Genomic DNA, 13,876 nt, shown 5'->3' with positions numbered 1-13,876 from the left:
GAAGTGTATTATTATTAGCTTTTTTTTATTGCCTCATCCATAGCAAAAAAATAAAAGATGGTATGACACTAAATTCAAGCCTATAGTATTTTTCAAAAACCAAAATGTTGGTTTTCATATAAGGCGAGATAGGAAAGTATATTAATAAAATGCTCAGTTGCCCTAGTCTATGAATGGAACTCTAGAATTAAGAATCTTTCATTGCAAGCAATAAACAAATTTTGAGCATATGCTGTAACGCAAAAGTTTTTTTTAATATTTTGACGCCATTGTATAGAGTGAATTGTGTCGATTAACAGATCACATGCAAAAATATAATTACGCGATTGATTGCGCGCGGCATGCGGCCATATCAATTGATTCATAATTCAAAAAAGCTATTGAATGAATTTTTTTCTTCAAACCTGATCAAGAAAGAATGCATGTGGTGTATACTATAACGTGTATGATTAAAAAAATGTTATGTTGCATTTTTCCATAGCACATATTACAAGTAATGAACTGCCTGCGCAATCAACTCTTTCACTCCTAGTCGATTACCTGCCATCTTACATGCACAGACATGTGTACATACATACATACATGTATAAGTATTTGCATGCACATTTGCTTGGCATGCTTGCATTGAGCGTACGTATAACAGCATGCCACTTGTATTCTGCTCATGTGAATGCATTTTTTCCTTCACGTTGCATGCGGCACGTTGGCTTGGGCGCGCGCGCAGACGTGAAATTTAGACGTGTGTGAAGGTCTTGATTTTGATTAACCTCATTTTTATGCAACATGGCAAACACTCAGAAAAAACGCAAGCCAACAACAACAAATAATTGAATTATGCGCCCACCGCATTCGCACTTGCCTCGCTGATAACACTTACCAGATAGACAGGCAAGCCGACAGTCAGGGATATGTACGTACATAGAACGAAGATGGGCAGGCAGCAACGTGGCATTTGGACAGATGAGCAGAAATGTTCTAGGCGAAGTCATATTGTTGAGCACAATCCAAACGTACTATACTAGCTGACCAACACACACATAAGCACTTACAGGGTGGTCCATATAGTGATATCTTTTTAAAAATTCACATAAATGAACAAGTCAATTTTCCATTATTTATGGAATACGATTTCATTCTTGTGGCTGTCTCAATCGGCTTCACAGTCCCACATCCTGTTAAACCAGTTCTCCAAGACCGCAGTGACGATTTCTGCCTCTATCTCACGAATGGCTTGCTCGATATTCGCCTTAATGGAATTTTCGCATAGCATCAGTCCTTCGCGGCATCTCATACAAAACCTGTCTAGGGGCGTAAAATCGGTACTCCAAGGTAATGTATTGACACCGCCGAGAGGAATGATAACACGATTATCGAACTTTGCGCGCAATCTATCGATTGAGGCATGGCGCACCATCCTGCTTCAACCAAATATCATCCTAGTCCACGGCTTCATTTTCCTGTCACAAATAATTGTTTATCAAGACTGTAGCCACCAAAATTTACCAAAATGGCGTTACCAGCAGCACTTTCAGAGTATGTGAGATATGTTTCTGATTTTCTGTGAAAGTTGACAGCTGTAAACAGCTGTCATTAAACTACCAAATAAGATATTATTAAAACAAAAGCCGCTATATAGATCAGTGCATCAAGGTACCTCACCTTGCAGAATAAAAGATGGTTATGTTTTTCCAAGTGAATCATAAAACTTGGTATATTTTATAACGTCCATCAAAATATTTTAGCTCAACATGCAGTAATCGTGGCTGGGTCGTGTTTAAAATACGTCCAAGAATAGTGTTGCAGGGTTTTTAGCCCCAGTTTATGAAGAAACAATTATTTATTCATATTTTGGAGTTGGACTAATCTCAAGGCTGCCGCCGTAGCCGAATGGGTTGGTGCGTGGCTACCATTCGGAATTCGAAGTACGTTGATTCGAATATCCGTGAAACATCAAAATGAAGAAAAAGTTTTTTTCTAACAATGACAAATCTCCGAGTGTATTTCTGTCATGAAAAAGCTCCTCATAAAAAATATCTGTCATTCGGAGTCGGCTTAAAACTGTAGGTCGGTCCGTCCATTTGTGGAACAACATCAAGACGCACGTCACAAAAAGGAGGAGGAGCTCAGCCAAACACCCAAAAAGGGTGTAAGTGCAATTTATATATACATATATGTGGTAGCTAATGAATAGCGAAAACGATGTGTTCACTTGTACGGCTCAATCCAAAAAGAACGAGACCGAAAATGATTTCGTTTAATAGCTCAACAGTACAAAGCGAAAGAATGATAAGTTAAAAGCAAATGAAAAGTCACACATGGTTGCATTTATAAAGTATTAAGAATGAATAAAAGTATATGAACAAATTAAGGGATAATTATTAAGAATGTAATAGTTGTGGTGTCCCCACATATATACAACTAGCAAACCCGGCCCACTTCGCTGGGCACACTAAAATAGAATAGATATGGTTTAGAATAGAAAATATATGATTTTCATATTATTTATTTCTTTACTCTTTATTCAAGCGCTTTGGCATAAACAATATTTTTTGTTTTTCTATTTGTTTTTGAGTAAATATAAAATATAAATTGAAAATCAGGAAAAAAAGATTGTTTTTAAATTTCAAATCAACGCATATGAATAACTAAGAAGCAATCGTCTTTTTTCCTGATCATCCATGAATTTTTCGTTTCAATTTATATGTTTTATTAAGCATGGGAGCTTTTTTGACCATTATCCATTTATATTTTTCAAAAAAAAACGAAAAAAAAATTTTTTTCCACGAACACATAATTTCAATCGGATTTCACATTAAAAATCACAAACAACTTTTACATGTTGCACTTACGTTTTTTCCTTATGGCATCCAAATCAGAAAGAAATATTGACACATTGTAACTCACACTCTGTACTAAAGCATTCACCAACAGCTTTCATTTGATACCCATATTGTACATACACGTCCGAAGGTTGCCCGGGTCCACGTTTTGACCTATATCTCGAGACCCTATCTACCAATAGGTATTCAAACTATACGGAAACCATCTTCAATACCTCCTTAACAATGTGTGTAAGTTTGGTTTAATTCGGTGCAAAGACACGGCGGGTCCACGTTTTGGTATATATTTCCAGACCCTAGTCATGAATAGGTATGAAAATTACCCCATATTAAAGCACTTATCTACAGCTTTCATTTGATACCCATATTGTACATACACAACCAAAGGTTACCCGGGTCCACGTTTTGACCTATATCTCGAGACCCTAGTCACGGAGCGGCATGAAAACTACTCTGTACTAAAGCATTCACCAACAGCTTCAATTTGATATCCATATTGTACAAACACATTCTAGGGTCCACGTTTTGGTCTCTATCTCGAGACCCTAGTCACGGAGCGGCATGAAAAATACTCTGAACTAAAGCATTCACCAACAGCTTCCATTTGATACCCATATTGTACATACACATCCGAAGGTTACCCGGGTCCACGTTTTGACCTATATCTCGAGCCCTATTTCCAAAATAAAATCTAATCCATGTTACTCGTGGATGATGTAGCTTTCGAATGGTGAAAGAATTTTTAAAATCGGTCCAGTAGTTTTTGAGCCTATTCATTACAACCAAACAAACAAAGTTTTCCTCTTTATAATATTAGTATAGATATGTATATAATGTCAAGCCAGTCTTAACTTTTCGGCCACATTAAATACCTTACTAAAAGTATATAACCTGAAATGAGCTCGAGGTACGATGAAAATAGCAGAAAAGGTCGGCTACCAGCACAGTTGAAAGAATACAGAAGGTTTGGCATTCCGCGGACCAGTACTCTTCTCTGAACAGAAAATCAACGCGGCCATTGCTCATGTTACCTACTTCACCATTCAGCCGAAGTTACTCTCCAAATTTTGCTTCGGTTGGCCAAACCTTGTAATCTATCATCCTTGACTTTGGACATATTTTTCGCCGCTATTTCTGATTTCGCCATCGCCTGTGGGTATTTGAAAATCTTAGATAATTCTCGAATATTGTATTTTATCATTCTTGGCTTGGCAAACCGGCTTGTAAAATCACGATTTATTATTACTTCCAACGCTAACAGTCAGAGAAAACCAAACCAGCTGAATATTTCAGACTCCAATGACGAATTTTAAAACCAAACAGGGTTCCTTTCGTTACTAACGATAATGAAAACAAATCATTTTACTTGTCTACATGTAAATGAACGGGCAAAGAGCAGGGTAGCGGTATCTCTTGATCCCACAATTGCACCTATAGATTATGTTGAGGAAGCTCTGTTAAAACAGAAATGCGAGTTGGAGATCGCGAATTTCACTGTTAAAACATATCTGCCTTAACGAATTCCTTGCCATCATCGTCTTAAAATGAGCTGTCATTTCGTAGTTGAGTTGTCAATTTTCATTTTACAGTAATTATATATTATTTGATTGATGCCATTTTGAAAATGAAAAGAAAAAAATAAATACAAAATCTAAAAAATCGCATCCACCCTCTGTTAGTGCTTGAACCAGACACTTTTGGCATGAAAAGTAATAATTAGCTCGCGCGGCCACCATTGCAGTTGTTGCCTAACCCAATTTCCATACATCCGCTTGGCGTCAACAAGGCAAGTGTTACAGTACAGTAATAATCTAGACAATTGTAAATATTTATGGGATCTGATGTTCGTGCCACATATGTGGCGTAAGCTTATGTATGTACCTACTTACTTATAAATGTTTACATCCATTTCGTTAGTTTCACCTTAGGCTGCCTTTCATGCGCCGCTTCTAACTTACAAGTTCTTCGGCTTTCCCATAGTTCATATAATAGTAGTAAATAGTAAAATGTTGCGCGTAACTAATTGAAACCACATTTTTAAACGTAAAACCCATACGATTTCCACTCCAACGAATAAGAATATTGTATGATTAAGAATAATAATAATAATTGGCGCTTGCACTCTTTGTTGGATGTTTGCCCGAGCTTGTCTTCCTATTTGTGCTGTGTACCTTGATGTTTTTTTCACAAATGGAAAAACCTACAGTCCTATGTCGCCTTCGAAGGGCAGATAATTTTTCTGAGAAGCTTTTCACGGCAGAAATACTTTGGGACGGCTGCAAGAAAATAATTTGTCGTGTCGTACATGCAATGTCCTATAATATAAAAACCGTTAGAAAATCTAAAATAAACAATAAGGCAGATGGGCGATCAAGACAAAACATGCCTGCCAAGGCTCAGATGAAGATTTTCTTCAAATGCTCTTGGCACTTAATGCGTTAATAATCTCCTACCAGGAGTGCATAACATACATTGTTTCATTAACATTTTGGAAGACATTGGCTTCTCTACGATACTAAGCAATGCTTTTATTTAAAATAAAGGGAGACCTTTTCTTGAATAATCGCACCACTGTCTCAGTATTTCTACATTTGCAAAATCGTTTGCATTTTTCAAGGTAAAAAGTAATAATGCAAAAATGGCTTTCAATATTTATAAGAAAAAACGTAAAATCTCTATCTAATGATAATAAAGTTACTTAACCCCTATAATACGCTTACATAGTTGTCTGTCCTTCCACCGAACGAAATGGCGCTATCGTCAACTGGTTACTGCAAATTAAGTAGCAGTTTATTTAATGCTTTGGTGTATTGCTGCATCAAACGATCAGGTTGGCACATTCGGCTTGCACCATACAGTTGTATGCAAATTGCAAATATTTGCTTTCTTATTAAACGTTAAATGCAAGTGCAAACATTGGCCACCACCAATTGCGTAATGTGGCAATAATGCTATTCATATGCAACACCGGAGATGTGAATAAATATTTGCCTTTCCATATTTCGCATAAAACAAATATATTCAGAGAATTGAGGATGTCTCTGAACAGTTGTTAATATACGAGAGCGGTTCAATAAGTCCCTAAAATTTCAAACAAATAGCCTTAACTTCCCAAATTTAACATTTTATTAAATAAGAAACAACTTTCAAACCAACGCAAATAGAACAAAAAGGACACTTATGAAAAAAGTGAGTTTCGAAGGAGATGTCCTTTTCCATAATTGGCGCGGTAACGGCTGAAGCTAAGTTTGCCGAATCTCTTCTTTATGATAGCGGACATTTAGTGAGCTGATTTCACTTTTTTTAGTAGAAAGCTAATCAATTAAATTAAATTAAATTAAATCAAGAAAATATCAATAGTATTATGGCGTCTCTGCTTGACCAATTCGAACTAACTTCCATGAGTTTTCTCAATTACGAGTAAAGGTGCTCGAACTTGAGGAGGAATCAGGATTATCAGATGCGTCAGTGATTTCTATTTTGGATAAAAATTTGGATATGACAAAGCTATCAGTAAGATGACTCTGTTTTAATCTTTTTTCACATAAATATTATCAAGAAAAATTTTACGAGATTTTACAGCGCCTTTAGCTCATAAAAATGTTGACACACTGTTAATTGCAAAAGCAGATTTTATGAAACATTTATCTATGCATATAACTACAACTAATTTGAGCTTTTTAGGCACTTAATTTTGCAAATAATCGCTATTCAGATTAATTTGTTATCCAAATATGCAAGCAATGCAAGGCAATGCATAAAAAAGTGGTAAAACCAATCGCGACATTTTTGTTTTTTTTTTCTTTCATTTCATTTTTTTCTTATTTAAGTAGTAAAGCAAATTACTAATCTTTTTCCCATTTGATTATTTATTCATTCATTGCAGAAACCATCGGCCACCGCAAAACCCACAAAGTATCACTACTATCCACACAATCAACATATTTACTTGCTGCCAGAGTGTGCGATACAGCAGGTCTGCAATGCGGTTTATGTGCGTCTAAATTACACACAGCCATTGTGCGCCTGTCCATCAAGGTGAGTACCACGACGACCTGTAGCAAATGAGTTGGGTAGTATATGCGTGTATGTGTGCTTGTGTGTATGAATAACATGCAATAGCCAGTATTCCAGCGAATGGGCATGTGAAGTAGTGGATTGGAAGACTAAATGGACAGCCAAACAGATAGTCAAATATACAAACTGACAGTTAAACGAATGATGAACGGAACGGTGCTGCTTGACTGGCCGTGTAATGGATACACATGTCTGCAAGCTGGCAGTTGGAAGCTGAACACATTTGAAGCTAAGCTGGGTGCCCAATCGCCCAGCGTTGCATTGCATGCTACATTCCTACAAATGTTATAAGTATACCACATGCATAGGACTTCTAACCGACTGCTGCCTACTGCATGAATAGAATTAAATAATTTCGCAATTGATTATATCGTTTTATAGAGTGAATGCCTGATTTTTTTACTATTTCATTTAATTTTTTTCTTGCTTTCTGTACTTTTTTTCCATGTTACCGACGCGGCGCTGCTACGTTGGACCACCAGATATCGTGATCCCTGCTCGGCCAGTTTGAACGAGGACGATCAGCATACAACGAAATTGGTGGGCGATAGTAAAAAGAAGGTAAGTGAGAGGCGGGTGAAATGTGATGAATTAAAGGTAAAATATATGGATAAATGTGCCAGTGTTGTGCGGAAGTACAGCAGCAAATTGGAAAAATGTAGACTAACAAGAAATCGTTCAAAGTGCTAGAAAAGGCAACAGCTTGTGGCATTAGCTAGGCAATGAGTGGGGGAAGAAGTGCATTTGACCACAGTTACAGCAGCTTAGTGTAAATAGTGAGAAATTGTGAGAAATTGAAGTAAACGAAGAAGTAATATTTTGCACTTCTTTGTTTTTATTTTGCTTTTTTGTGTGATGTAATTATTTTAAATGAGTAGTTGAACTGTAGATTAGCCTGCACTTCAACTGAATTAAGTGAAGGTTCAAAGAGCCAAGTTGTGTGCAAAAATATACACATACATAAGTACAAACAAATGTATGCAAGTGTGAACACGACCTAGTATGTGGAAAGGTTAAAAATATAAGTATATTTCAATTAATAGAAAATGTAAGATATGTCTGTCCAAAATTACTTAATTAGATTTACTGCAGTTACAATTTACGATTGGCTTTAAGCAACTTAGTTAGGGGATGGAAATCAAATGCAGGTACCACAATGGGTCTTAGGGCCACCGAGTGTCTTGTCTTAGACAAAAAACCTGACTAACCTAACCTAACCTACAATGTAGCGCTCCACAATGGATAAACGTAGATTGCTATCTTGTAATCCAAAAGGCAGTCTAATGACCGCCTCTGGGTAGGCTATGGCAAACTTTTCAGTGAATCTCTGCCATGAAAAAGCTTCTCATGAAAAACCATCTGTTGTTCGGAGACGACATAAAACTGTAGGTCCCATTTGTGAGAAAAACATCAATTCACACACTAGAAATAGGAAGAGGAGCCCGGCCAAATACCCAACAAAGGGTATACATGCCAGTTATTATTATTATTATTAATCCGAATGTATCCTCATTGATTTTTCTATGAGAAAACAAGCTTTTTTAAATCTTCGTCACACTACTTCATAATATAAATATCTGTATTAACATTAATAAAAAAGTATTGCGCTACAAATCAGTAAGAATTATTGCTCATAGATTGAAGGAAATAAATAAATAAATTTCGAACTACCAGTAAATTTAACTGGCAAATTTAGTCTTGAGAATGTCGAACTTATGAAATCGTGTTATCATTCTTTTGGGTCAAATAGACGCGCACAACACCCGCTGTGAACCGGCGCATTGTCGTAGTAAAAACAACAACAACAACAATGAACAATGCGATGTGGTTTTTCCTGCAACTTCAGTGCACAAATCGCGCTTATGGGTACTAATCTCATCCCTTAAGCTTAGTGTATAAAGCTTAGCACTAATCCAAGTGAGGCACTGTATATACTTTTAGTTCATATATGTAAGTACTTATATACATATATTTAACATCAGGAGGCTAGCGCGACGAACTTCGCGTAAAATTTTTCCAACTTTTTATGTCCATCAGTCAGAGCCCAGAATGGAGCAATTCTACAATCATGGGCTGGCCATAAAATCTTTGTCAGATGTACCAACCTATTTTAAAAATATCTCATGAGAAACTTCTGGTACTTTTTGAATTCCTTGAAAATAAGTTCAAAACTAATTTGCGTTTGTTTGCGAAAATTGCCATACGTCCCTACTCACAATAAGATATTAATTACATTGATATGGCGGCACATTGGGCTCGGTAGTTATGAAAAATCAAATGATTTGGCCAGAAGAGATACTGAAGGAAACTCTCTCTCTCTCTCTCTTTGGTTAACATTACAGCTTTCGATTTGTTGCGCATATTTTTGAACTGCCCGGGCGTATGAGCAACAAATACCCGCACACCTTTTCGATGCTCATAGCTCGAAAGTTTTCGAGCGTGAGTTCAAGTGTATTGAGTTTTTTCAAGTAATTGGAGCGATACTTGTTTGATTATTTTGACTTTTTTGTCAGCACTGTCAATGTTAACACTGCACCGTTGGAAGCCTAAATATGCTGACAAATAAAAATGCCAATTTTCCTTTAGATGCTCAAATTGTTCAAAACCGCGAAAATTCCGAAGAAACATTTAAGCAGTTGAACAATAAACATGCTTCGAGCGAGTATAGGGCTCTTCGTACTATAACTCTAATTAACACATATCTGCTACTTAAGTTTTTTTTACAAAATATGAGCAGACCAGCAAAACTTTTCATACTCATGCTCTTTGTTCAGGCACAGCAGGGTCAACAAAGTTCTACAGAACGTATTGTTTGTGAGAGAAAATAGTATACAGAGTATATGGATAGCAAGAAACATCAGATATCATATCCTGTTACTGTAAAGAGCCCTCAAAAGATCGCGACTGCTATCCTTAGTAATTTTTTACTTTAGATGAAGATAAAGTTAAACAGTCACTAACGGAGATTATCCTGTCTCTATTGAACGAAATTGCGACTGAGATTCTCTCAGTTTTATAGATAGAATGATGCAATAAGCCCACATTTTAGCACACTCTTCTATCTCATCCTATATCTCAATAGGATAATGGTTATGTTCATAATTGACGCATACACCCTTTATTGGATGTTTGGCCGAACTCCTCCTCCTCTGTGTGTGTGTGCGTCTTGGTGTTTTCCCCCAAATGGAGTTAACTACAGTTTTATGCCGCGTCAGAACGGCAGATGCTTTTTTATGAGGAGCTGCAATGTACATATACCATATACCATATTTTAGGCATATTCATATGAAAGACTTGAGCAACGAACTTCGCGTAAAGCTAAAATACAAATATTGTTACAAAAACTTGTATGCAATATCCACTTAGATGTTGCCATCCTCTATGAGTAGATCGATGAGTTAAGCCGCTGAAATAGTAGTGTGCGATCGGGAAAAACTGTATCATTTTAGTACGCAGAACCGGTCGGTATGTGACTGGTACTGAAATCTACGAGGCCAACCTTTGCAACTCTCCTATATTAAGCAACTTTCGAAGAAACATGCCCCACTTGTGAATGAGCGTCGTACGTAAACGTACTCGACAACGTAGATACAGCTCGTTTTTTAGCTTAGTGAACTTATTTAACATTTATCAAGGTGAATATGGTAACTTATTAAATTTCATATTATAAAGCTTCAAGTACCTTTTCTTCAAGTTTTGCTAACTTATTTTTTCTTATGCTGCAGTTGTAAATCAGGGAGAGGATGAACAATAGGAGCCATAAGCGGTTAATTGTTAAGTTCTAGAACTGACATCGTTGGCAGAACAAATATGATAAATAGATAATTGTTTAATACTTATAATATAAGTTTATGCACCATCAGCACATCATATTTTGCGCATTAAGAAAGAGATTGTGATTACCAGATTGTGTCCCAAATGGAAAGCAAATCAGTACATCGAAATGCTGAAAATTTTGGTTGAGGTACTTAAGTGGGTTTTACTATACCCCCACAAGGAAAAAATCTCAACCAATTGTATTCCTTTGCTTCTTTAAAAGCTGTCAACAGTAGCTAAGCATCTGGTTGAGCATGAAAATGATGAGCTGCAGCGGGTATTTGGTATGTTGTGAACTTCGGACTGCAGACAATTTTAATGCATCTTTAGATCTCTTAACCTTCATTTTCTATAACACCTCGGGCGATCTTTATTGCCTCAACGCTGAATGCCACTCAACGCAAATTATTTTGCATTTAAGCTCGCTACAGTAAACGGCTAGTAGATGATTACCCACACACAATAGGAACCATAACCACACACCTAAATGGCAATTGAGCTACTCGACAACAAGTTGAAGCAGAGCTCATTATAGTCACTTAGGCCTGCAACTTGATTGCGCAACATATGGTTGGTAAGTAGATAGGAAGCTGTTGAATACAAAATTCTTGCAATTATGCCTAATAAAGCAATTTCAATCTGACGAAAATTTATTGTGACGCTAAAATGTTAAAAATCAAGCAGTACGTAATTGCAATGACTGCATTTTATGGCAGCCAGTAATCGAACTAAATGCATTTAACGCTAATAATGTGCCCAGTTAATGCTTTAATGATGCGAGAAACGAGGAGAGAAAAATTAAAAGCAAATTAAACGGCATGAAATTATTTAGAATGGCTTCTCTGTGTAAAAGCCTAAGGTGATGATAGCGGGTTCGCTGGTAGATAAATCATTAGTAGACAAACTGTTGCATACTGATCAGTCGAGTGCATTTAAAAACCTAGTAGCTAAAATGTTATCGAAGTCACGTTAGCTGCACTTAAAGGTGAGAAGTGCATGTGTTTTTGTGAGTCTCGTTGTGGCGTAAAAATTAAGCTAATGTAATGGTAATCAGGCATTTTATTGTGCAGGGTACTAAAACCTTTTCAATGTACTATGATAATCAATTGTCAGATGAGATAACATTGATATGCGGGAAGAGATCTAAATTTAGAAGCAGTTGGAAGTCGATGCCACTAGCTACTCATTAGAGTTGTATTATACATAGCACTACACACACAGTATGTATAATATATATATTTATGTATGTATAAGCATACGTATGCAATGTTGGAATGGAACTTTCCCGTTTATCCATTAAATAATGTTAATTAAAACTTAAAAGTTTGATGAACTAGATAAATTGAAGCAACTGAAGTCTTGTTCACGACTTTCACATGAGATAAACGCTTTCCTCTATGTATAGTCGTATTATTTTGCCAAGTTAGCCGGTTTTATGTAAATATTATGGGGACCTAAAAGTAATATCATATCTGCGCATGGCAATGCTTCTTTCTCATTTAAGAGTTCATTGCGTAATGGAAAGTCGTGCCAAAGAAATTTTAAAGTTCAAAAAACTTGTTTAAATTTTCTTTGACTGACTAGCCAAATACCAGAAGAGATTCATATCTGCCATTGCATGTTTTTGGAGGGTAGTAAAGCAGCAGTTACTACCAAAAACATTTGCGAAGTTTATCCCATTGCCTTAGATATTCGTGAATACCGGAGGTATTCTCAATTCAGATCCGACAATTTGGATCTTTCCGACTCACATCGATCCGGAAGATCAACGACTTCAGACAATGACGTATTAAAGGCGGGAGTGAAAGCAAATTTTTATCAGATAATCGAGGAACTGTCAAGTACTCTTAACCAACCTTGGTGGACCATCCAAGAATATTTGCAAGAAATTGACACAACAAGCAGGGCCGGTGTTTGGGTACAATACAGAACCGTTTTTTGATTGCTTGATGACAGCAGATGAAAAATGGATCTTGTATGATAATCCAAAACGCAAAAGGCAGTGGCTCTCTCCGAACGAACCGCCTCGAAGGATTGCTAACTGCGTTTCGTGGGGTTTTCGTAGAATCATCAATTTTGTAGTGCCCAAACCTGGAGAAACTTTTAATGCGGGCCTTTACTATGAACAATTCGGTCAAGTAAATTAATTGAAAATTATATTTTTTTGCAACAATATAATGCAAAAACATAAGAAAAACTCTGAAAAAATTAATGGATTAGGGTGAGAGGTACTGCCTCACCCACCATAGTCCCCCGAAATTGCGTCATCGGATTTCCATTTATTCAGGCCACTACAACACTTCTTAGCAAAATTTCATAATTTGGTTGATACGAAAAATGCCATCTACAGATGTTTTATTAAAAAACCAATTGATTTTTATCGGTTCGGCGTAGAAAATTTGCACACTAGATGGCAAAAAGTTGTTGCCAACGCGGGTAGTTACATCATAACTAAAAAGAAGAACTTGTAAGATATTTATTTATTCGAATTTACTCTAAACAACCGACTTTATTTTTCCGAACCCGCAATACTTAGAATAAGAGATGTATAAAAATAATAAAAAGAAGGTTATAACTTTGGCCTTATTACCTTCTGTGTACTCTACTCTTCGCAATATCTCATCCAAACCCAGGTCCCTCAATTAACTTAGGATGAAGCAAAGTTGAGCGGAGCGTATGGCTGTGTATCTATTCTGATCGTACCAAGTCGAGATGTCTATTCCTTCTTCTTGCTATACCTGTAGCAAGCAAAGAAAACTGTTATTATGGAATTTGAAATTAGGTACTGATACCTGGCAGGAATTAGATGGCCGAATTGAAGCCATAGATAGTTATGCTAAACATAAATTTCAAACTGAATGTGGTATCTAATAGCGGGGCTAGACTAGCTCATCCAAACCATATCCCTTTAGAGAAGGAATATATCGCACTATATCAGGATTTAAGATCGCGTCACGTAGGTGTATGAATTTTCGTCTTGTGAGAGCTGCATACTCGCAGATAATGTGCTCTAGAGTTTCATTATTAAGTTTGCAATAACGACAAACGCTTGTTTCTGCCAGTTCTATAACGAAGCATACAAATTGTAGTATCCAGTAAGAGTTCGGAAGTCCTCTCTATCCATGTTTAGGAGCTTGTTTGAC

General features: G+C 36.6%; 1 protein-coding gene across 1 annotated transcript in view; it reads left to right on the top strand.

Annotated features, from left to right (window-relative positions):
* Nucleotides 1-13,876, top strand: part of LOC129240346 (uncharacterized) — a 107,958-nt gene that overhangs the window by 82,916 nt on the left and 11,166 nt on the right. The window contains exons 2-3 of the mRNA XM_054876099.1: nucleotides 6,727-6,878; nucleotides 7,400-7,478. Coding sequence (XP_054732074.1) covers nucleotides 6,727-6,878; nucleotides 7,400-7,478 — 231 coding nt within the window. The remainder of the gene's footprint in view (nucleotides 1-6,726; nucleotides 6,879-7,399; nucleotides 7,479-13,876) is intronic.

This window comes from Anastrepha obliqua, chromosome 3 (genome assembly GCF_027943255.1).
Source record: "Anastrepha obliqua isolate idAnaObli1 chromosome 3, idAnaObli1_1.0, whole genome shotgun sequence".
Lineage (NCBI taxonomy): Eukaryota > Metazoa > Arthropoda > Insecta > Diptera > Tephritidae > Anastrepha > Anastrepha obliqua.
The sequence above is the reverse complement of the archived record's forward strand: the minus strand, read 5'-3'. Positions and strand labels throughout refer to the sequence as shown.